General features: G+C 50.7%; 1 protein-coding gene across 16 annotated transcripts in view; it reads right to left on the bottom strand.

Moving 5' to 3' along the window:
* The window catches only part of CELF5 (CUGBP Elav-like family member 5), a 76109-nt gene that overhangs the window by 29958 nt on the left and 22959 nt on the right, over nt 1-23192 (bottom strand). For all 16 annotated transcript variants that reach the window (XR_012428244.1, XR_012428245.1, XM_045378642.3 and 13 more), the window contains exon 2: nt 18662-18744. Coding sequence is in view for 10 of the 16 variants with exons in the window: in XM_045378642.3 (XP_045234577.1) it covers nt 18662-18744 (83 nt within the window). In the remaining 6 variants the exon portion in view is untranslated. The remainder of the gene's footprint in view (nt 1-18661; nt 18745-23192) is intronic.

Raw genomic sequence — 23192 nt, 5'->3', positions numbered from 1 at the left:
CCCAGCTACTCGGAAGGCTGAGGCAGAAGAATTGCTTGAACCCAGGAGGCGGAGGTTGCAGGGAGCCGAGATCAAACCACTGCACTGCAGCCTGGGGGACAGAGCGAGACTCCATCTCAAACAAAACAAAACAAAACGAACATCCACTTCTAGGGTCCCATTTTATAGATGACGAAACTGAGGTCCAGGGAGGTCAAACTGTCAGACGCTGGGCATCTTAAAGCCCCTTGCCCATTCTCAGGTTTGGTTTGACTCTGGGCCAAGTCCTGCCGCGGGGAGATAAGCATGGGAGGTAGGGGTCCTGCCAGGGGGCCACTTCCATGACCCCTGTGTGCACAGAGAGGGGTTTCGGGAAGGCAACATTGCTCAAAGCAGCTGCCACATCTGAGCAGTGAAGGACACACAGATGGACAAATTTGTCTCTTTCCAGGGCAATCAGAAGGGCAGTGGGGTGGCCGAGGGTGCTGGGATGTCCCACAGCCACCAAGACTCATGAAGAAAGAGACAGTAGGCCGGGCGCGGTGGCTCAAGCCTGTAATCGCAGCACTTTGGGAGGCCGAGACGGGCGGATCACGAGGTCAGGAGATCGAGACCATCCTGGCTGACACGGTGAAACCCCGTCTCTACTAAAAAATACAAAAAACTAGCCGGGCGAGGTGGCGGGCACTTGTAGTCCCAGCTACTCGGGAGGCTGAGGCAGGAGAATGGTGTGAACCCGGGAGGCGGAGCTTGCAGTGAGCTGAGATCCGGCCACTGCACTCCAGCCTGGGCGGCAGAGCGAGACTCCGTCTCAAAAAAAAAAAAAAAAAAAAAAAGAAAGAGACAGCAAAGTCCTAAAGGTCCTGGTCTCTCCCTCACTGGCCAAGAGACAGAAGCTGGACCCTCTGCCCCTCCCTGCACTGTCCCAGTGTGGGGGGCTGTCCGTCTCCAGGAACCCCAGGCTCTGGCTTTGGGGATGGGAGGTGGTGTCTGGGGCTGTGACGGCCCAGCCACCAGCTTCCCCTGGAATCTGAGCCTCGATTCCAGGGTCCCACGGTCCATTCCAGGATCTATTCTGGGATTCTGTTATTCAATTCCGGATCCTATTCCAGAATGCTGAGAGTTGATTAAACTACGTCCCCCACGGACACTGCTGTCACACTCGTGCGGGAACCAGAAAGGGGGGGGCCGCCCTCGCTTCAGAAAGCGGTGGTATCAGGCCGGGCGGTTGGCAGGGGGGCTCCCCTGTGCCAGGAGGAGGGGGGAGAAGCAGAAAGTTAGCAAATGACCTGGGTCACTCACCTCCTGGCTTATAAAGAGACAGAAGGGTTCACTCTTACACGCAGGTGTTTTTTGGGTGGGGGAAGCCGGGCACAGGAAAGACGGTGGCTGTCTTGGTGTCTCATGTGACCCAGCTCCTCCCCGACTCCCAGGCTGTGCTCGTGCGGGCGTGTGCAGGCACGTGAGCCGCCTGGGTGGGCTTTTCCAGCACGGGGCGAACCTCGTGCTCCAGCTCCCTGCAGAGCAGCCGTCAGCAAGAGCTCAGATGAGCGAGCATGCTCAGACGTGGCTGGCAGGCCGAGGGGGTCTTCCTCCCCAGCAGCCCCTATCTGCCCCTCACCAGCCTCCCATTCTCATTCCGAAAGGCTGGCTCCATTTCTGCAGGCATTCCCGGGAAAAGGTGGCACACCCTACAGTTCTTGCCTTTGCTAAGCAGGTGGGTGTTCGACACAGAGGCTGATGATCCTGGGGAGAGAGAAATGTGATGTGTGTCCACCAAGAAACACCCTTGAGGATCTGTATTTGTCTCAGCAGACACTGGAAACAACCCAAGTGTTTCCCAGTAGGGGAACAGATGAGTAAATGATGTATTTGCATCCCGGAATACTAGACAGCAGTGAAAAAGTCCAAGGCACTGACACACACAGCAACACGCGTGATTCCTTCTTCTTCTTTTTTTGTTTTTTTTTGTACTGGGTCTTGTTCTGTCACCCAGGCTGCAGTGCAGTGGTGCGATCATAGTGAGGTAAGAGGTGAGACTCGACTCAGGAGGCGGGGCTGAGATACGGGACCAAATTGAAGACTAGCTAAAACAGGATGGAGTCGAAGCAGCTCTCCCTGAGACACGCCCACCAGGGTGCCACGTCAGTTTACTGTTGCCACGGCAACACCTAGATGGTACCACCCTTTCCATGGCAATGACCCAATGACCTGACACTTCCCACTCTTTTCTTAGAAATTTCTGCATAATCTGCCCCTTAATTTAAATGTAATTAAAAGTGGGGGTTGGGCGTGGTATGCTTACGCCTGTAATTCCAGCACTTTCAGAGGCCAAGATGGACAGATCACCTCAGGTCAGGAGTTCAAGACCAGCCTTACCAACATAGTGAAACCCCGTCTCTACTAAAAATACAAAAATTAGCTGGGCGTGGTGGCGCGCACCTGTAACCCCAGCTACTCGGGAGGCTGAGGCAGGAGAATCAGTTGAACCCAGAAGGCAGAGGTTGCAGTGAGCTGAGATTGTGCTACTGCACTCCAGCCTGGGTGACAGAGTGAGAATCCATCTCAAAAAAAAAAAAAAAAAGAAAAAGAAAAAGAAAAGAAAAGAAAGTAATAAAGAATGGCTACTGCATAAAGCAGCCACCTGGGCTGCTTGTTGGCTATTTTTACGGTTACTCCTTGATCATATGCTAAACTAGGGATGGATTTTTCATGAGCTTTCTGGAAAAGGGGTGGGCAGTTCCTGGAGCTGAAGGGTCCTCCACTTTTAGGATAATTTCCTGACATTGACATGGCATTTGTAAACCGTCATGGCACGGGTGGGAGTGTCTGAAGATACTGTCTCAAAATAAAAGCGAGACTCTGTCTCAAAAAATAAACAAAAAACAAAACCAAGTGGGTACAAATACACCTGCAGAACTGCTTCTGAACTGCTGCTCTGGGCTCACTGCCCATGGGGTGGTCCTGGTCTGCAGAGAGCATGACCTCCACCTCTATTTACACTGCCACTGCAATAAAAGCTGCTAACACCACCGGCTTGCCCTTGAATTCTTTCCTGGGTGAAGCCAAGAACCCACCCAGGCTAAGCCCTTGTCTTCTCTGCATCAATAGCTCACTGCAGCCTCAACCTCCTGGGCTCAAATGCTCCTCCCACGTCCGCCTCCTCAGTAGCTAGGACTCCAGGCACAAGCCACCATGCCTGGCTAGTTTTCTTATTTTTTGTAGAGACAGGGTCTTGCTATGTTGCCCAGGCTGGTCTTGAACTCCTGGGCTCAAGCGATCCTCTGGTCTCAGCCTCCCAAAGTGCCGGGATTACATGTGAGCCACCATGCCTGGCCTTCCATACCTGAATCTCATCATCATTATATTAAGTGAAACAGGCCAGGTCCAGTATCTCGTGCCTGTAATCCCAGCACTTTGGGAGGACGAGGCAGGCAGATCACTTGAGGTCAGGAGTTCGAGACCAGCCTCACTAACATGGTGAAACCCTCTCTCTACTAAAAATACAAAAAATTAGCTGGGTGTGGTGGCAGACGCCTATAATGCCAGCTACTTGGGAGGCAAAGGCACGAGATTTTGAATCAGGGAGGCAGAGGTTGCAGTGAGCCGAGACCGTGCCACTGCACTCCAGCCTGGGCGACAGAGTGAGACTCTGTCTCAAAAGGCCGGGAACGGTGGTTCACACCTGTAATCCCAGCACTTTGGCAGGCCGAGACGGGCAAATCATGAGGTCAGGAGCTCGAGACCATCCTGGCTAACATGGTGAAACCCCGTCTCTACTGAAAATACAAAAACATTAGCCGGGCGTGGTAGTGGGTGCCTGTAGTGCCAGCTACTCGGGAGGCTGAGGCAGAAGAATGGCGTGAACCCAGGGAGGCGGAGCTTGCCGTGAGCTGAGATCGCGCCACTGCACTCCAGCCTGGGCGACAGAGCAAGACTCCATCTCAAAAAAAAAAAAAAAAAAGAAAGAAAGAAAGAAAATAAATAGATAAACAATAAATAAAAGTACTACACACTTACAGAAAAGTGCATGGAACACAAATACTGACAAAACAAATACCCTCATTACCACTACCCAGCTGGTCCTCTGGAATCCACCCCATGCCATGCTACTAAGCCCAACCCTTTCCTTTCTGCTGAAGGAGGCACTGTCTGGTTGTTGGTAACATGCCTTTGCTTTTCTTCATGGTTTTACTGGGCACGGTGGTGTGCCCTTGAAATTCCAGCTACTCAGCAGGCTGAGGCAGGAGGATCACTTGAACCCAGGAGCTCGAGACCAGCCTGGGTGACACAGTGACACCCCGTCTGAAAAAAACAAAATTCTCCATGGTTTTGCCATTTATAAATATGTCCCTAAAGCACTAGGTGTGGTTTTTTTTTTTCTTTCTTTTTTCTTTGCCTGTTTCCCATTTAACCTAACATAAATGGGATAATAGTCTGTCATCTTTTATGTGTGCCTTCTTGTTTCACTTTTTTTTTTTTTTTTTTTTTTGAGATAGAGTCTTTCTCTGTTGCCCAAGTTGGAGTGCAGTGGCGCAATCTCGGCTCACTGCAAGCTCCGTCTCCTGGGTTCAAGTGATTCTTGTGCCTCAGCCTCCCAAGTAGCTGGGATTACAGGCACACGACACCATGCCTGGCTAACTGTTTGTATTTTGAGTAGTGATGGGGTTTCACCATGTTGGTCAGCCTGGTCTCGAACTCCTGACCTTAGGTAATCCCACCTCTGCCTCCCAAAGTGCTGGGATTACAGGCGTAAGCCACCACGCCCAGCCTGGTCTCCCCTCTCTCTTCTTCTTCTTTTTTTTTTTTTTTTTGAGATGGAGTCTCGCTCTGTCACCCAGGCTGGAGTGCAGTGGCACGATCTTGGCTCACTGCAAGCTCCGCCTCCCGGGTTCTCGCCATTCTCCTGCCTCAGCCTCCCAAGTAGCTGGGACTACAGGCGCCTGCCACCTCGCCCGGCTAGTTTTTTATATTTTTAGTAGAGACGGGGTTTCACCGTGTTAGCCAGGATGGTCTCGATCTCCTGACCTCATGATCCGCCCGCCTCAGCCTCCCAAAGTCTGGTCTCCCCTCTTTCCAATGGGGCTAGCAGCAGCCGCAGCCTCCCAGGCTGACATGGCAGCGAGGTGAGGTCATCCAGCTGTGCTGGGGAATTACGACAATGTCTATCCCATGCCTCTTATTGAAAGCTGGGGAAACTGAGGCCCAGACAGAGAAGGACATTGCTTAAGATCCCACCTGCCACCCCTGAGCTGCCATTGAAGAGAGACCTCAAACCCCACAATGTGGATGTACTGTGACCCTGCGTGTCTGTGCCCATTTTCCCCCTCGTGAACAGGCTTGCTGTATCTCCCATTTTTGTGTTATCGCAGGGCCTTACGTGAAGTAACACAGAGCATGTGATATATTATGGATATAGACAAATAACTGGATTTATCATTGGATGTATCAATGTAGTGGCTTAACTGTACATTTATTTATTTTATTTTATTTTATTTTATTTATTTTTTGAGACACAGTCTCGCTCTGTCGCCCAGGCTGGAGTGCAGTGGCGCGATCTCAGCTCACTGCAAGCTCCGCCTCCCGGGTTCACGCCATTCTCACGCCTCAGCCTCCCGAGTAGCTGAGATTACAAGCGCCCGCCACCATGCCTGGTTAATTTTTTTGTATTTTTAGTAGAGATGGCGTTTCACCGTGTTAGCCAGGATGGTCTCAATCTCCTGACCTCGTGATCCTCCCATCTCGGCCTCCCAAAGTACTGGGATTACAGGCGTGAGCCGCTGCGCCTGGCCAATTTATTTATTTAAAAAAATTTTTTTTGAGACAGAGTCTGGCTCTGTCGCCCAGGCTGGAGTACAATGGTGCAATCTCCGCTCACCACAACCTCCGCCTCCCGGATCCAAGCCAGTGTCGTGCCTCAGCCTCCCAAGTAGCTGGGATTATAGGCGCCTGCCACCATGCCCAGCTAATTTTTTGTGTGTTTAGTAGAGACGGGGTTTCACCATGTTGGCCAGACCGGTCTTGAACTCCTGACCTTAAGTTATCTGCCCACCTTGGCCTCCCAAAGTGCTGGGATCACAGGCGTGAGCCACAGATTTATTTATTTTTTTAATTAAAACAAAATTTTTGAGACAGAGTCTCGCTCTGTCACCCAGGCTGGAGTGCAATGGCGTGATCTCAGCTCACTGCAACCTCCACCTCCTGGGTTAGAGTGATTCTCCTGTCTCAGCCTCCCAAGTAGCTGGGATTACAGGCATGTGCCACCATGCCTGGCTAATTTTTGTATTTTTAGTAGAGATGGGTTTCATCATATTGGCCAGGCTGGTTTTGAACTCCTGACCTCAGGTGATCCGCTCCATCTTGGCCTCCTAAAGTGCTGGGATTACAGGTGTGAGCCACTGTGCCTGGCCCTTAAGTGTAAATTTAAATCTTGCCTTTCTCTTGCTTTAGATTCTAGACTCCAGATCTGTGCTGTCAGATATGACACAGACCGTGGGTCTAGAATATTCTAGACCTATTGCTGTCCATGATACAGTAGTTGACCTCTCTGGTCTAGAACAGTCTACATCCCATATGGTAGCTGGGCTGCAGTCTAGAACACTCTGGATCTGTGCTGTGTAGCCCAACAGCTGACACCTGGTCTAGAACATGCTGGATTGCACTGTCCAATACTGTAACCATTAGCCACATGTGGTAGTTTAGGTTTAAATTTCAATTTACTAAAACTAAGTAACATTAAAAATCAGTTTCTTGGCCAGGCATGGTGGCTTATGCCTGTAATCCCAGCACCTTGGGAGGCCAAGATGGGCAGATCACCTGAGGTCAGGAGTTTGAGACCAGCCTGATCAACATGGTGAAATGCCATCTCCACTAAAAATACAAAAATTAGCCGGGCGTGGGTGCGCACCTGTAATCCCAGCTACTCAGGAGGCTGAGGCAGAGGATTTCTTGAACCCAGGAGGCGGACGTTGCAGTGAGCCAAGATCGCACCAGTGCATTCCAGCCTGGGGTACAGAGCGAGACTCTGTCTCAAAAATATAATAAATAGGCCGGGCGCGGTGGCTCAAGCCTGTAATCCCAGCACTTTGGGAGGCCAAGGCGGGCGGATCACGAGGTCAGGAGATCGAGACCATCCTGGCTAACACGGTGAAACCCCGTCTCTACTAAAAATACAAAAAACTAGCCGGGCGCGGTGGCGGGTGCCTGTAGTCCCAGCTACTCGGGAGGCTGAGGCAGGAGAATGGCGTAAACCCGGGAGGCGGAGCTTGCAGTGAGCTGAGATCCGGCCACTGCACTCCAGCCTGGGTGACAGAGCCAGACTCCGTCTCAAAAAAAAAAAAAAAATAAAATAAATAAATAAATAAATAAATAAATAAATAAGTTTCTGAGTCACACTTGTCCCAGGTCAAAGGCTCAGCAGCCACACGGAGCTAGTAATCAGCACACCGCACAGCAAAGGCAGAGAATGTATCCACCATTGCAAACGTTCCATGGATAGCGCTGGTCTAGAACAGCCTTCAGCAAACTTCAGTCCATTCTGGGCCCCTCCTGTTTTTGTTTTTGTTTGTTTCTGTTTGAAACAGGGTCTCACTGCATTGCCCAGGCTAGAGTACAGTGGTGCAATCCTAGCTCACTATAGCCTCAACCTCGTGGGCTCAAGTGATCCTCCTGTCTCAGCCTCCCAAGTAGTTGGGACTACAGGTACACGCCACCATGCCCAGGTAGTTTTTAAAATTTTTTGTAGAGATGGAGTCTCTCTATGTTAACCAAGTGGGTCTGGAACTCCTGGGCTCAAGCAATCCTCCTGCCTCAGCCTCCCAAAACACTGGGATTACAGGTGTGAGAACCACCACACCTGGTCTTGAAAATTATTAATGAGCTATTTCACATCCAATTTTTCCATACTAAATGTTGAAAATCTGGTGTATATTGTTCTCTCACAGATTTGGACATTTAATTTCTTTTTTTTTCCCCCCCGAGATGGCGTCTCTCTCTGTCACCCAGGCTGGAGTGCAGTGGCACGATCTCTGCTCACTGCAACCTCTGCCTCCCAGGTTCAAGCAATTCTCCTGCCTCAGCCTCCCGAATAGCTGGGATTATAGGCACGCCACCACCATACTCAGTTAATTTTTGTATTTTCAGTAGACATGGGGTTTCATCATGTTGGCCAGGCTGGTCTTGAACTCCTGACCTCATGATCCGCCTGCCTCACCCTCCCAAAGTGCTGGGATTATAGGCATGAGCCACTGCACCCTGGACATTTAATTTCTATCAGCAACTCTTGATCTATATGCGCATTTTATAAAATTGACGAAAAGGTAGAATCATGGCCAGGCATAGTGGCTCACAACTGTGGTCCCAACACTTCAGAGGCTGAGGCAGGAGGATTGCTTGAGCCCCAGAATTCGAGACCAGCCTGGACAATGTAGCAAGACCTTATCTCAACAAAAAAATTAAAAATTAGCCAGGTGTGGTGGCACATACCTGTGGTCCCAGCTACTTGGGAAGCTGAGGCAGGAGAATTGCTTGAGCCCGGGAGTTTGAGGCTGCAGTGAGCCATGATCTTGCCACCGTACTCCAGCCTGGGCAACAGAGCAAGACCCTATGTCTAAAAATAAAATAAAATAAAATAAAATACATATATATTTAGCCAGTCTTTGATGACTTACGCCTGTAATCCCAGAACTTTGGGACCTGTAATGCCAGCACTTTGGGAGGCTGAGGCGCAGGAGGATCATTTGAGGCCGGAAGAATCACTTGAGGTCAGGAGTTCGAGACCAGCCTGGTCAAGATGGCGAAACCCCATCTCTACTAAAAACACAAAAATTAGCCGAGCTTGGTGGTGGGCACCCGTGATCCCAGCTACTTGGGAGGCTGAGGCAGGAGAATTGCTTGAACCCAGGAGGTGGAGGTTGCAACGAGCCAAGATCACGCCCCTGCACTCCAGCCTGGGTGATGGAGAGAGACTCTGTCTCAATAAATAAATAAAAATAAAGAAATATATATATAGAGAGAGAGAGACTGCATGTTGAAATGATAAGAAAGGGGATATATTGAGTTCAAAAGAAATATATTATTAAAATTAATGTCACCTGTTTCTTTTTTACTTTTTAAATATTGCTTCTGGAACATGTTAAATTATATATGTGGCTCACATTCTGTTTCTATTAGATAACACTGTTCCAGAACATCACCTGCTTCTTATCTTCCTAGGCAAGGTCTCTCCCACCCAGGCACTGTGGACACTGGGGCCGGATCGTTCTCTGGGGTGGGGCCATCCTGGGCACTGCAGGGTGCTGAGTAGCGTCCCTGGCCTCCACCCACTCCATGCCAGGAGCACCCCCAAGTCGTGACAACCACAAATGTCCCTAGACATTGCCCAGTGTCCCCTGGGGGCCGGATCACTCCTGATTGAGACCCCTCCCCAGGTTAGGGGATTCCACGGACCCCCAAGAAACTCTGTGTCCCATGACCCTCTCCCCTGCCGAGGTCCCAGGAGGCTGCACAGATTAAAATCTGCACCCTGGCCGGGTGCGGTGGCTCAAGCCTGTAATCCCAGCACTTTGGGAGGCTGAGACGGGTGGATCACGAAGTCAGGAGATCGAGACCATCCTGGCGAACACAGTGAAACCCCGTCTCTACTAAAACTACAAAAAACTAGCCGGGCGAGGTGGCGGCGCCTGTAGTCCCAGCTACTCGGGAGGCTGAGGCAGGAGAATGGCGGGAACCTGGGAGGCGGAGCTTGCAGTGAGCCGAGATTCGGCCACTGCACTCCAGCCTGGGCAACAGAGCGAGACTCCGTCACAAAAAAAAAAAAAAAAAAAAAAAAAAAATCTGCACCCTGAGTGGGGAGGGAGAGAGGAGGTGAGTTCCAGGAGCTGGGGTCCTCCTGGTTTCTACCCATTGGGAGCTTATTCTGGTGTCTGATGTGAGCAGGGAGAGGAGTCAACTTTCTCCCCAAAGTAATGAACACAGGATCTATCCCCCTGGGCACTGTGGACATTGCGGCTGAATTGCTTTCTGGGGTGGGGCCGTCCTGGGCACTGCAGGGTGCTGAGTAGGGTCCCTGGCCTCCACCCACTCCATGGCAGGTTCATCCCCTCCCCAAGTCGTGCTCCCCAAGTTGTGACAATCACAGATGTCCACAGACAGCAGCCAGTGTCCTGGGGCAGGGGCAGGATCGCCCCGGTTGAGATCCCTCCTTACCTAACCTAACCTCCATCATTAGTTGACAGAGGCTCCCATGAGTTCCCACTCAACAGCACGCTGGGCATGTTCTGGCCTCCAAATCTTGGTAAGTTTTGTCCCCACCCACCCCCATCTCCACCTCCATCTGTCAAAATCCTTCCATCCTCCTTCAAGAAGCCATCCTGTCCGCCCTTCACTAAATCGTCCACACAGACTGCCTGCTTCTCCCTCAGGGTGCTGTCCCTGGGTCACCCTGACATTTGGCCATTGGTTCTGTGGTCACCCCTGGAGTGAGTTTGATGGTGGCTCCCCAAAAGATAAAACCAGACTGATCACAGTGGCTCATGTCTGCAGTCCCAGCGCTTTGGGAGGCCAAGGCAGGAGGATCGCTTGAGCCCAGGAGTTCAAGACCAGTCTGGGCAACATAGTGAGACTCCATCTCTACAAAAAATAAAAAGTAGCCAGGCAGGGTAGCGTATGCCTGTAGTCCTAGCTACTCAGGAGGCTGAGGCAGGAAGATTGCTTCAGTCTAGGAGGTCGAGGCTGCAAAAAGCTATGATTGCAACACTGCACTCCAGCCTGGGCGACAGAGCAATACTCTGTCTCTAAAAAAATAAAAAATAAATATATATTATATTATACATATAATATATAATACATTATATATAATATATAATATATATAATTTAATATGTATTATATATAAAATATATATATATAAAACCCAAATCCTAGCTCTGGGGACCTGTGGATGTGCCCTTATTTAGAAAAGAGATCTTTTGTAGATGTAATTAAATTAAGGATCTTGAGATAAAATTATCCTGGATGTAGGCTGAGCCCTAAATCCAATGAGAAGTGTCCTTCTAAGAGAAAGGCAAAGGGGCACAGACACAAGCCGGGTGCAGTGGCTCACACCTGTAATCCCAGCACTTTGGGAGGCCAAGGCAGGAGAATCGCTTGAGGTCAGGGGTTCGAGACCAGCCTGGGCAACATAGGGAGACTCCTGTCTCTACAAAAAAAAAAAAATTAATCAAATATTTAAAATTTAAAAATCACAGGGCTGGGTATGGTGGCTCATGCCCGTAATCCCAGCACGTTGGGAGGCCAAGGCAGGCTGATCACCTGAGGTCAGGAGTTGGAGACCAGCCTGACCAACATGGGGAAACCCCATCTCTACTAAAAATACAAAATTAGCCAGGCGTGGTGACGCATGCCTGTAATCCCAGCTACTCAGGAAGGCTGAGGCAGGAGAATCGCTTGAACCCAGGAGGCAGAGGTTGCAGTGAGCCCAGATTGCGCCACTGCACTCCAGCCTGGGCAACAAGAGCGAAACTCGGTCTCAATAAGAATAATAATAACAATAATAAATAATGGAAATAATCAAACCAGATCATTCCTCTGCTTGCTACTCTCCCCTGGTCCCCATCACCCTTGGAACAAAATTCAAGCTGTTCACTGTGGTGGTCCTGTCTCTGCTTCCTCCACCCATTCTCCCCCTCACTCCCCCTCACTCACTCTTCTTCATTCCTCTGACCTCAGTGGTCCTCACATGCTTCGGGCATGGTTCAGCCTCAGGGCCTTTGCACTGGCTGTTCCCTCTGCCAGCAACACCCTTCCTGCAGAGAGTGCACGACTCCCTCCTCTCCAGACCATCTCCTCAGAGAGGCCTTCCTGACCACCCTGTCTAAATGGAACTCCCAGCCAGGCACAATCCGGTGGCTCACGCTTGTAATCCCAGCACTTTGGGAGGCAGAGGTAGGAGGCTCACTTGATCCCAGGAATTTGAGACCAGCCTGGGCTACAGAGTGAGGCCCCCATCTCTGCAAAAAGTTTAAAAATTAGTGGAGCATGCCATGAGCTATGATCGTGCCATGAGCTATGATTGTGCCACTGCACTCCAGCCTGGGTGACACAGCAAAACTTTGTCTCAGAAAAAAAAATAATAAGGCCGGGCGCAGTGGCTCACACCTGTAATCCCCGCACTTTAGGAGGCCGAGGCGGGTGGATCACTTGAGGTCGGGAGTTTGAGACTAGCCTGGTCAACATGGTGAAACCCCGTCTCCACTAAAAATACAAAAACTGGTGTGGTGTGGTGTCGTATGCCTGTAATCCCAGCTACTCAGGAGGCTGAGGCAGGAGAATCGCTTGAACCCAGGAGGTGGAGGTTGCAGTGAGCCGAGATCACACCACTGGGTGACACTCCAGCCTGGGTGACAGAGTTAGGCTCTGTCTCAAAAAAAAATTAATAATAATAATAATAGCAATAAATGAAACCTCCATCCTGAGTCATTGCTCTAAAGTCATCCCATTTCTTATCTCAATGTTGTTCTCACTGGCTTGCTTATTTTCTGTTTGTACGCTATCCTCATTCTGCCATAAGTCAGATGCTCAGTAAATGCTGAATGAACGAAGGAGTGTGGAGGACTCAGCCAGGGACTGTCCTTGAGGGGCTCCCAATCTGGGGGGAGTCAAAGCCACACACAGACACCCCCAGCCCTGAGAGGTCAGGAATGAGCAGAAGGAGGAGACAACTGGGTGTTATCTTGAAAGCAGGATAGAAATTCTCCAGGCGGGAGAGGCAGTTACCTACAAATACTTTAGGGGTTGGCGCCCTGGCTGGGTCGTCAGTGTCTGGAGAGTGAGAAATTTTTAGAAACTAAGGATGGCCAAGGACCAGAATATAAGGGCTTAACATCTCCAAAAATAGTATCCACTTTGCACCTTCCTTTTTTTTTTTTTTTTTTTTTTTTTTTTTTTTTTTTTTTTTTGAGACAGGGTCTTGTTCTATCACCCAGGCTGGAGTGCAGAGGCACGATCTTGGCTCACTGCAACCTCTGCCTCCTACACTGCAACCTCTGCCTCCTAGATTCAAGTGATTCTCCTGCCTCAGCCTACTGAGTAGCTGGGATTACAGGCCCCTGCCACCACGCCCAGCTAATTTTTGTACTTTCAGCAGGGATGGGGTTTCACCATGTTGGCCAAGCTGGTCTCGAACTCCTGACCTCAGATGATCCACTCGTCTCCGCCTCCCAAAGTGCTGGGATTACAGGCATGAGCCACCGCACCTGGCCCACCTTCACTTCTTTTTTTTTTTTTTTTTTTTTTTTGAGAAGGAGTCTCACTCTGTCGCCCAGGCTGGAGTGCAGTGGCCGGATCTCGGCTCACTGCAAGCTCCGCCTCCCAGGTTTACGCCATTCTCCTGCCTCAGCCTCCCGAGTAGCTGGGACTACAGGCGCCCGCCACCTCGCCCGGCTAGTTTTTTTGTATTTTTTAGTAGAGACGGGGTTTCACCGTGTTAGCCAGGATGGTCTCGATCTCCTGACCTCGTGATCCGCCCGCCTCGGCCTCCCAAAGTGCTGGGATTACAGGCGTGAGCCACCGCGCCCGGCCCCACCTTCACTTCTTTAAATCTTTGCAGCCTGGTTAGGTGGAGAAAGTGCTACCCATATTGGAGATAAGGAAAACTGAGGTTTGAGGTGAAAGACGCTTGCTGAAGATTACACAGCTTGGGAGAGGGGAAGTTAAGATTTGAACTCAGGAGAACGCAGAGGTGGAAGCAGAGAGGAGGCAACAAATAAGAGGGCAGGATGTGGGGGCCATGAGCTCTGGGGGTGAGGAGGAGGGAGGAGAAGAAGCTGATGCCCAGGGACTGAGGGAAAGAAACTGGTTCGAAAAAAGCAGAGTCGGGGGGCGGTGGGCTCAATGGCTCACGCCTGTAATCCTAGCACTTTGGGAGGCCGAGGCAGGTGGATCACTTGAGGTCAGGAGTTCAAAACCAGCCTAGTCAACGTGGTAAAACCCCAACTTTACCAAAAATACAAAAATTAGCCAGGCGTGGTGGCTCATGCTTGTAATCCCAGCTAATCAGGAGACTGAGGAAGGAGAATCACTTGAACCCACAAGGCAGAAGTTGCAGTGAGCTGAGATCAAGCCACTGCACTCCAGCCTGGGCAACAGAGTGAGACTCTGTCTCAAAAAAAATTGGGGGGTCGGCCGGGTGCGGTGGTTCAAGCCTGTAATCCCAGCACTTTGGGAGGCCGAGATGGGTGGATCATGAGGTCAGGAGATCGAGACCATCCTGGCTAACCCAGTGAAACCCCGTCTCTATTAAAAAATACAAAAAACTAGCCAGGCGAGGTGGCGGGCACCTGTAGTCTCAGCTACTTGGGAGGCTGAGGCAGGAGAATGGCGTGAACCCGGGAGGCGGAGCTTGCAATGAGTTGAGATCTGGCCACTGCACTCCAGGCTGGGCTGAGTGAGACTCCGTCTCAAAAAACAAAAACAAAAACAAAAACAAAAAACCGGGGGTGTCCCATAGCCAGTTTGAGCCCCATTGGGTCTAGGGGGATGGGGACTGGGGGATGGCCACAGGAGTCACTCAGGAGGTAACCAGTCGCAGAACTGGTGATGGGAGTTTAGCATAGTGTGGGGTAAATTGTAGGTACTTGATAAAAATTTGTTGGATGGATGGAAAGAAGTGTAGATGGGTGAATGGATGTGTGGGTGAATGGGAGGATAGATAGGTAGATGGATCTATACATGAATTAATAGACGGATGGGTGGAAGAGTGAGTGATGAATGAATGGATGGATGGAAGAGTAGATGGGTGGACAGATGAATGGATAGACAAGTGGGTGGATGGGTAATGGATAGATGGATGAATGGATGGATGGGTGAGTGGATGGATGGATGGATAAAAGGGCAAATGGGTGAACAGATGGATGGATATATGGGTAGGTAGATAGATAAGTGAGTGACTTGATGGATGAATGGTAGATGGATGGATGTGTGGGTGAATGGATGGGTGTATGGCTGAATGGGAGAACGGATGGATGCATAACAGATGTGTAGGTGGGTGGGTAGGCAATGAGTATATGGGTGAATGAATGGATGGATGGGTGGATGAGTGAGTGATAGATGAATGGATGGATGGATGAATTGATGGGTGGGTGGATGGATGGATGGATGGATGAATTGATGGGTGGATAGGTGGATGGATGGGTGGATGAATGGATGGAAGAATGGATGAGTGTGTGAATGGATGGATGAAAGGGTAGATGGGTGGATGGGTGGATGGATAGATGGGTGGGTGAATGGATGGATGGATGGGTAGATGGATGGAAGTGTGGCTTGATGAGAGGATGGGTGGATGATGGATGTGTGGGTGGGTAGGTGGATGAGTAGATGGGTGAATGAATGGGTGACAGGTAGATGGGTGATAGGTAGGCAGGTAAGTAGACACATGGGTAGATGGGTGATGGGTGGATGGAAGGGTGCATGAATGGATGGAAGCTATGAATTTATGGGCTGAGCCAGGGAGAGTAGGCAGGGAGAAAGGACAGAGGCCCCTCAAGATGGATGCAGAGAAGGAGCTGCTGGTGATTGCGGCATCTCCTCATCTCAAAGTGGACTCAGATCCCGGACACCAACCTGGCAAGAAGGGCACAAGACTTCATGGCTCTTGGTCCTTCCACCCTCTTCCATCTTTCCTCCTGGCTGCCAACAGAGTACAGAGCCCAGCTTTGGCACCCAACAGGAAGAGAACTGGTTCCAAGGTCCCTAAGGCCTCAGACAGTGGAATAGAGACTGGGTTTGGGTCTCGGTTACCTTCATCAGGGAAATGAGGACAAAGGAATGATGGAGAAGTGCTTAGCTGGGGGGACTCCTTAGAAGTGTTGGTAAATCTCCATGTATATACAGATTTCTCTGGACAGAAGGACCACAGCTTCCACCCAGGACCTGATGCCATGCAAAAACGTGGTTCATTAAACTTAGAGGAATTAGGCAACAGTACAGGGTCTGGAGTCAGACCACAAAGGTCCAAATCCCCACTCTGCAGCTTGCAGGCTACCTAACCTTGGACAAGTCCAGTATTGAGTTGCTTTGTCCCTTGAATTCCTCCCTCCACCTTTTCCCACCCTGCTCTGCACCCCTGGGCTCCTGGTGCTAGAATGTGGTGGAAATGATGGTGTGTAATTCTGAGGCTAGGGCTTAAAGGGGACTGTGGCTTCCTCCTTGATCGCTCTGATTATGTGCTCTGGCGGAAGATACCATGTTGTGAGGAAGCTCAAGCAGCGCTGTGGAGAAGCCCACCTGGTGATAAACTGAGGCCTCCCGCCAACAGTCACTAGAGGGAGCCAGCTTGGAAGCAGATTCCTCAACCACAAGCTCCTGCTGATATCTTGGCTGTAACCTCCCTGAGCCAGGATCATGCAGCAAACTCACTCCCAAATTCCTGACCCCTGGTAGTTATGAGATAACAAGTGTTTATTGTTTGAAGTCTTTATTTTGGGGATAATTTGTTATGCAGCAATAAATAACTACTATGGTCCCTAGAACTCTGCTGTGCCCCTGGGCACTCATCTGTATGAACTGACCTGCCCTCCAGCTTCTGGCTGGTTTAATTTTTTGTTTGGTTGTGGGGTTTTTTTCTTTCTTTTTTTTTTTTATGTATTTTTTTTTTTTTAGCTTCTGGTTGGTTTGGGGAAGCACTCACAGAAGGTCCAAGATGAAGAGTGAATTCAGGGAATTTACCGCAGACTCTAGATCCCTTTTACACATGCTGTTCCTTCTACCTGGAGTGCCTTCCATGCCATCTTTCAGGTTTCTTCTCAAATGTCATATCCTCAGTGAAGCCCTCCATTGAGCACCTTCTCTATAGATTGCTGCCCCACCCTGTCCTGTTATTCTTTTCCAGTGCTGAAGATCAGAGAGGTTAAGTCACTGGCTCACTGTCACACAGCAAGGATGGAGCTGAGCAACGAGCCCACAGATGTGGCCACCAGACCCCACGCTCTAACTTGCATCACGTCACGCCCAAAAGAGGGGCTCTCTATTCTTCAAGATGAAGCAGAGGCCACCCCCAGGTCCAGAACCTTCCAATGCTCATTGAGAATCAAGTCAAACTCATGCCATGACCTCAGGTCCCTGGAGGGCGCACGTCAGATTTCCTAAAGTCAGCCAAGCACGAAGACTATAAATGCCCTGAAGTCCCTGGATGCTGAAAGTTCCCTGAGAATTCTGGAGGGAAGGGTGAGCTCCCTGCCCCAGAGCTTGCAATGTGGGGCACCATGGCTCACTGTGATTCCTTCAGTCTCCATCAAGAGGCATGCCTGGGGACCTGGATCAGCTGGCTCAGGGTGAACCACTCATCCTTCACTGGGGGCAGGGGACTCCTGACCACCCAAAGAGGACAAAGCTGACCAGGAGAGACTCGTGCTAAGCGTGCTGGCTGGGCGTGCTGGCTCACATCTGTAATCCCAGCACTTTGGGAGACCGAAGCAGGAGGAGCACTGGAGCCAGGAGTTCAGGATCAGCCTGGGCAATATAATGAGACCCCATCTCTACAAAAATTAAAAAATTAGCCAGGTGTGATGGCATGCACCTATTGTCCCAGCGACTCAGGAGGCCGAGGTGGGAGGATCACTTGACCCCAGGAGGTGGAGGCTGCAGTGAGCCATTGTACTCCAGCCTGGGCAACAGAGCAAGACCCTGTCTCAAAAAATAAAAATAAGGAGAGACTCATGAGAGACAGCACCCAGGTCAGCCTCCTCTGCAGAAAGAAATAATGATCAAGGAGTCCCTGTGTTGGCCGGGCACAGTGGCTCACGCCTGTAATTCTAGCACTTTGGGAGGCCGAGGTGGGCAGATCCCTTGAGGTCAAGAGTTTGAGACCAGCCTGGCCAATATGGCAAAACCCCGTTTCTACTAAAAATACAAAAATTAGCCAGGCATGGTGGCGCGTGCCTGTAATCCCAGCTACTTGGGAAGCTGAGGCAGGAGAATCGTTTGAACCTGGGAGCCAGAGGTTGCAGTGAACTGAGATCACGACACTGCACTCCAGCCTGGGCGACAGAGCAAGACTCCATCTCAAAAAAAAAAAAAAAAAAAAAAAAAAAAAAAAAAAAAAAAAGCCCTTGTGTTAAGGAACTCTGGCTCCAATTGCACCATAAAGACAAGTGAGGAAAATCCTTTTCCTTTTTATAGTGAGAAACCAGCACGGTCTACGCTTCTCCCCGTGGTCCACACAACCCTCAGCTACCAGCCCTGTCACCTCCCCTGTCCTTCTCCCCGTTTCTTTCTCCACCTCCTCACTCTGTTCCAGCCACACAGGCCTCCTCCCTGTTCCTCCAACATGACAGGCATGGTCCTGCCCCAGGGCCTTGGCATGTGCTGTGCCCTCTGCCTGCTAATGCTTCCTTATCCTTCAGGCCTCAACCCAAAGACACTGACACACTGGGCCAGGTGCCCTTGTGCAGTACACAACCTGCACAACCACACACAACCACTCTGGTATAAAATATAGAGCACGGCACACAGTAGGCACTCAATAAATGCACACTCTGATGATGATTTCTATCCCTCTGCTCCTCATACCTCTTTCTGAGTCCAGAGACACACAGAATTCAGACAATCTCAGGAACAGCCTTGGCTCCCACCCCAGGCTGAGAGCCATCCCCTGTCCCCTCCTCCCCAGACACCACACAGGACTCACTCCGGGCAAGGTCTTCTGCTCGTGCAGGGCAGTCTGAGCTTTGATGGCAGAATCCCTGGCACAGTAGGTGAGGAAGGCACAGCCTGGAAAGGAGAGAAACAGGGGTGTTAAGAGAGCTCGGGCACACCCATGGTCACAGCAGAACCACCCACAGTTGGCCACTAGGTGGAAGCAATCCAAGCTTCCATCCACAGATGCATAGATCTGCACAACCTGGTGCATCCACGCAACGGAATATTATTCAGCCAAGAAAAGGAAGGAAATATTGACACAGGCTGCAACATGGATGCACCTTGAGGACGTCACTCTCAGTGAAATAAGCCAGACACAGAAGGACAAATCCTGTGTGATTCTACTCCTAGGAGGTCCCTAGAGTAATCAGATTCACAGAGACAGAAAGTAAAATGGGGAGGTGCTGGGGCCTGGGGAGGGGGATGAGGACTGAGTGTTTCATGGGGGACAGAGTTTCAGTCTGGGAAGATGAGAAAGTTCTGGAGATGATGGTGGTGATGGTTGCACAACAGTGTGAATGTGCTTAATACCACTGAGCTGTGCAATTTTTATTTTTATTTATCTATTTTGAGATCGAGTCTGGTTCTGTCGCCCAGGCTGGAGTGCAGTGGCGCGATCTTGGCTCACTGCAAGCTCCGCCTCCCGGGTTCGTGCCATTCTCCTGCCTCAGCCTCCCAAGTAGCTGGGACTACAGGCACCCACCACCACACCCGGCTAATTTTTTGTATTTTTAGTAGAGACGGGGTTTCACCGTGTTAACCAGGATGGTCTCGATCTCCTGACTTCGTGATCTGCCCGCCTTGGCCTCCCAAAGTGCTGGGATTACAGGCGTGAGCCACTGCACCCGGCCTGAGCTATGCATTTAAAAATGGTTAAGAGGTTAAGATGGTGCATTTTAAGTTGTGTATATCTTACTATAATTTCAAAAAATAAAAAGAGAAGAGGATGCTGGAGTCACCGTGTTTTGGGAGGGGACAGACGAAGTGGCTCACTGTTTTCCACCCCTTCTACCCCTGCGCATACATACCTCCCCCAAAGGGTGAGCCCAGGAAGAGGGACAGAGGAGTCCCAGCCATAAACAAAGTCAGTGGCTGAGCTCAGAAAAGAGATGCTGAGAGTCCTGGACAAGGTGGGGTGAAGGGAGTGGGCAGAGGGGCTGCCCAGTGGGGAGGATGGTGAGGGCACTAGTGGTCCCAGAAAGATGGAAGAAGGCCTGGCCCTGGGATAGGGAGCAGTGGGCTCTGCCACTGACCAGCACTGTAGCCTTGGATCAGGCGCTCCCCCTCTCTGGGCCTCACTTTCCCCCATCAGAGGGTGAAGGGATGGTCTGAGAGGATCACAAGATGAACCAGCCAATGGGTGGGGGTGGAGCTTGAGAGGGTGTGGCACGGTGGCAAAAATCAGGACCAATCAGGAGAAGTGAGGGGCGGGGCCAGCCCATGGAGTGGCCCAGAGTGAGGTTGTGATTGGGTGATATTAGGGATGGGGGTAGGGTTGGAGGCAAGGGGCAGGACCAGCCCGGGAGTGACCAAGAGTGAGGCTGTGATTGGACGACATTAGGCATGGGAGGCAAGGGGCGGGGCCAGCCCATAGAGTGACCCAGAGTGAGGCTGTGATTGGGCGACATTAGGGGTGGGAGGTGAGGGGTGCGGCCAGCCCTAGAGTGGCTCACAGTGAGGCTGTGATTGGGCACATTAGGGATTGGAGGGTGGGAGGAGAGGGGCGGGGCCAGCCCTGCAGTGGCCCAGAGTGAGGCTGTGATTGGGCACATTAGGGATTGGAGGGTGGGAGGCGAGGGGCGGGGCCAGCCCTGGAGTGGCCCGGAGTGAGGCTGTGATTGGGCGACATTAGGGGTGGGAGACCCCAGACGTTGATAGAGACAGAGACAGGAGACAAGCAAGTCAAGAGAACCCGCCCTTGGCCTGAAAGCCTAATTAGATCAAAAGTATTTTGAAAGACGTTTCCCCGAGGTGGGGTAGGGATTGCACACAGGAGGTCAGGGGTCCTGGGATGAACACAGGGGACTGAGTGGACCTGTTTGGGGACCTGTGAAATGAGATCATCGTTGGCTGCCCCGATGTTGTCAAACCCTCTGTTCCGCCTCAAACCCCGCCCCTATGGTCCCTGGTCTCCCTGCTTGTTCCCCTCCCAGGGGCACTCTGTGCGGAGTTCCCCGGTGCCCACTTCTGCTCCAGGCCAGGAGCTAATTAAAGTGGCCACCTGCTGGTGTGGTGGGGAGGGGGTAGGGAATCCGAGTGAATCCCACCCCATGGAACCCTGGGGGTACCAGGCAGAGGTGACAACGGTTTCCAGCACTGAGGAAGGAAGGAAGGAAGGAAGGAAGGAAGGAAGGAAGGAAGGAAGGAAGGAAGGAAGGAAGGAAGGAGGGAGGGAGGGAGGGAGGGAGGGAGGGAGGGAGGGAGGGAGGGAGGGAGGGAGGGAGGGAAGGAAGGAAGGAAGGAAGGAAGGAAGGAAGGAAGGAAGGAAGGAAGGAAGGAAGGAAGGAAGGAAAAAAATATTTGTGCTAGGAATGTAAAATGGTACGGCTCCTACAGAAAACAGTTTGACAGGTCCTCCAACAACGAAACACAAAATTACAAGGAACCCAGCAATTCCACTTCTGGGTGTATATTCCGAAGAACTGAAAGCAGGGACTCGAACAGAGACATTTGTATAACAATGTTGATAGCAGTAAGAGTCACTGTCGCCGAAAGGCGGAAGCAGCCAAGGCGCCCATTCACAGATGAATGGATCAGTACAATATGGTCGACCCACACAATGGAATATTATCCAGCCACAAAAAGGAAGGAAATTCTGATACCTGACACAACGTGGGTGAATCTTGAGAACGCCATGCTCAGTGAAATAAGCCAGACACAAAAGGACAGACAGAGGTTTTACAGCAGGACCACAGAGCCGTCAGATTCACAGAGACGGAAAGGAGGATGGGGGGTGCCAGGGGCTGGGGAGGGGGACGGGGAGTGAGTGTTTTACGGGGATAGAGTTTCAGTTTGGGAAGATGAGAACATTCTGGAGGCCAGGCAAGGTGACTCTTGCCTGTCATCCCAGCACTTTAGGAGGCCAAGGCGGGAGGATCACTTGAGCCCAGGAGTTGGAGGCTGCAGTGAGTTATGATCGCAACACTGCAATCCAGCCTAGGCAACAGAATAAGACCCTGTCTCTAAAATAAAATAAAATAAAATAAAATAAAATAAAATAAAATAAAATAAAAAGTTCTGAAGATTAGATAGTGGTGATGATTGCAGAACAATGTGAGTGTACTTAATGCCACTGAACTGTATGCTTAAAAATGGTTAAGATGGGTTGGGTGCGGTGGCTCACGCCTGTAATCCCAGCACTTTGAGATGTAGAGGCGGGTGGATCACCCGAGGTCAGGAGTTCAAGACCAGCCTGGTCAACAAGGCGAAACCCCATCTCTACTAAAAATACAAAAAAAAAAAAAAAAAAAATTAGCCAGGTGTGGTGGTGGGCACCTATAATCCCAGCTACTCGGGAGGCTGCGGCATGAGAATTGTTTGAACTCGGGAGGCAGAGGTTGCAATGAGCCGGGATCACACCACTGCACTCCAGTCTGAGCAAGACAGCGAGATGTTATCTCAATTTTTAAAAAAATTTTTAAGGGTTAAGAAGGTACATTTCATATTATGAATATTTCACCGCAGTAAAACACTGTAATTGGGATATATTACCAACACACCCCCCTGAAAAGTGCAGAACATGTAAATGCGCAATGTAACAAATGATTATAAAGCCATACAACTATCTCTTGGGTCAAGACATGGAAAGTAAGGCCGGGTGCAGTGGCTTACTCCTGTAATCCCAGCACTTTGGGAGGCTGAGGCGGGAGGACAGCTAGAGCTCACAATTTCAAGACTAGCCTGGGCAACGTGGTGAAACCCCATCTCTATAAAAAATACAAAAATTAGGCCGGGCGCGATGACTCACGTCTGTAATCCCAGCACTTTGGGAGGCCGAGGCGGGTGGATCACGAGGTCAGGAGATCGAGACCATCCTGGCTAACACGGTGAAACTCCGTCTCTACTAAAAATACAAAAAATTAGCCGGGCGTGGTGGTGGGCGCCTGTAGTCCCAGCCACTCGGGAGGCCAAGGCAGGAGGATCGCTTGAGCCCAGGGTGTGGAGTTTGCAGTGAGCTGCGATTGTGCCACTGCACTGCAGCCTGGGTGATAGAGTCAGACTCTATCTCAACAACAACAAAAGTAGAAAGTGGCAGCCACCGTGAAGCCACCAGAAGTCCTAGTGCCCCCCACCGCAGCACAGGCCCCTCCATCCTGCAGGGGTAACCGCCCCAGCTCTTGTCTATGCCTTCATGATGGTGTCCCCACCATGTGCACATCACAGATCAATGTGATTGACTACTTCCTATTTTTGGACTTATATAAATGAAATCATAGCACAGGTCCGCCCTTGTGTCCAGCTTCTTTCATTCAATATACAGTCAACAGCATGTGGCTGTGCGTATTAGGGGTGAGCTCCTT

The sequence above is a fragment of the Macaca fascicularis genome, chromosome 19, assembly GCF_037993035.2.
Source record: "Macaca fascicularis isolate 582-1 chromosome 19, T2T-MFA8v1.1".
Taxonomy (NCBI): Eukaryota; Metazoa; Chordata; class Mammalia; order Primates; family Cercopithecidae; genus Macaca; species Macaca fascicularis.
This window is presented reverse-complemented; position numbering and strand designations above follow the sequence as displayed.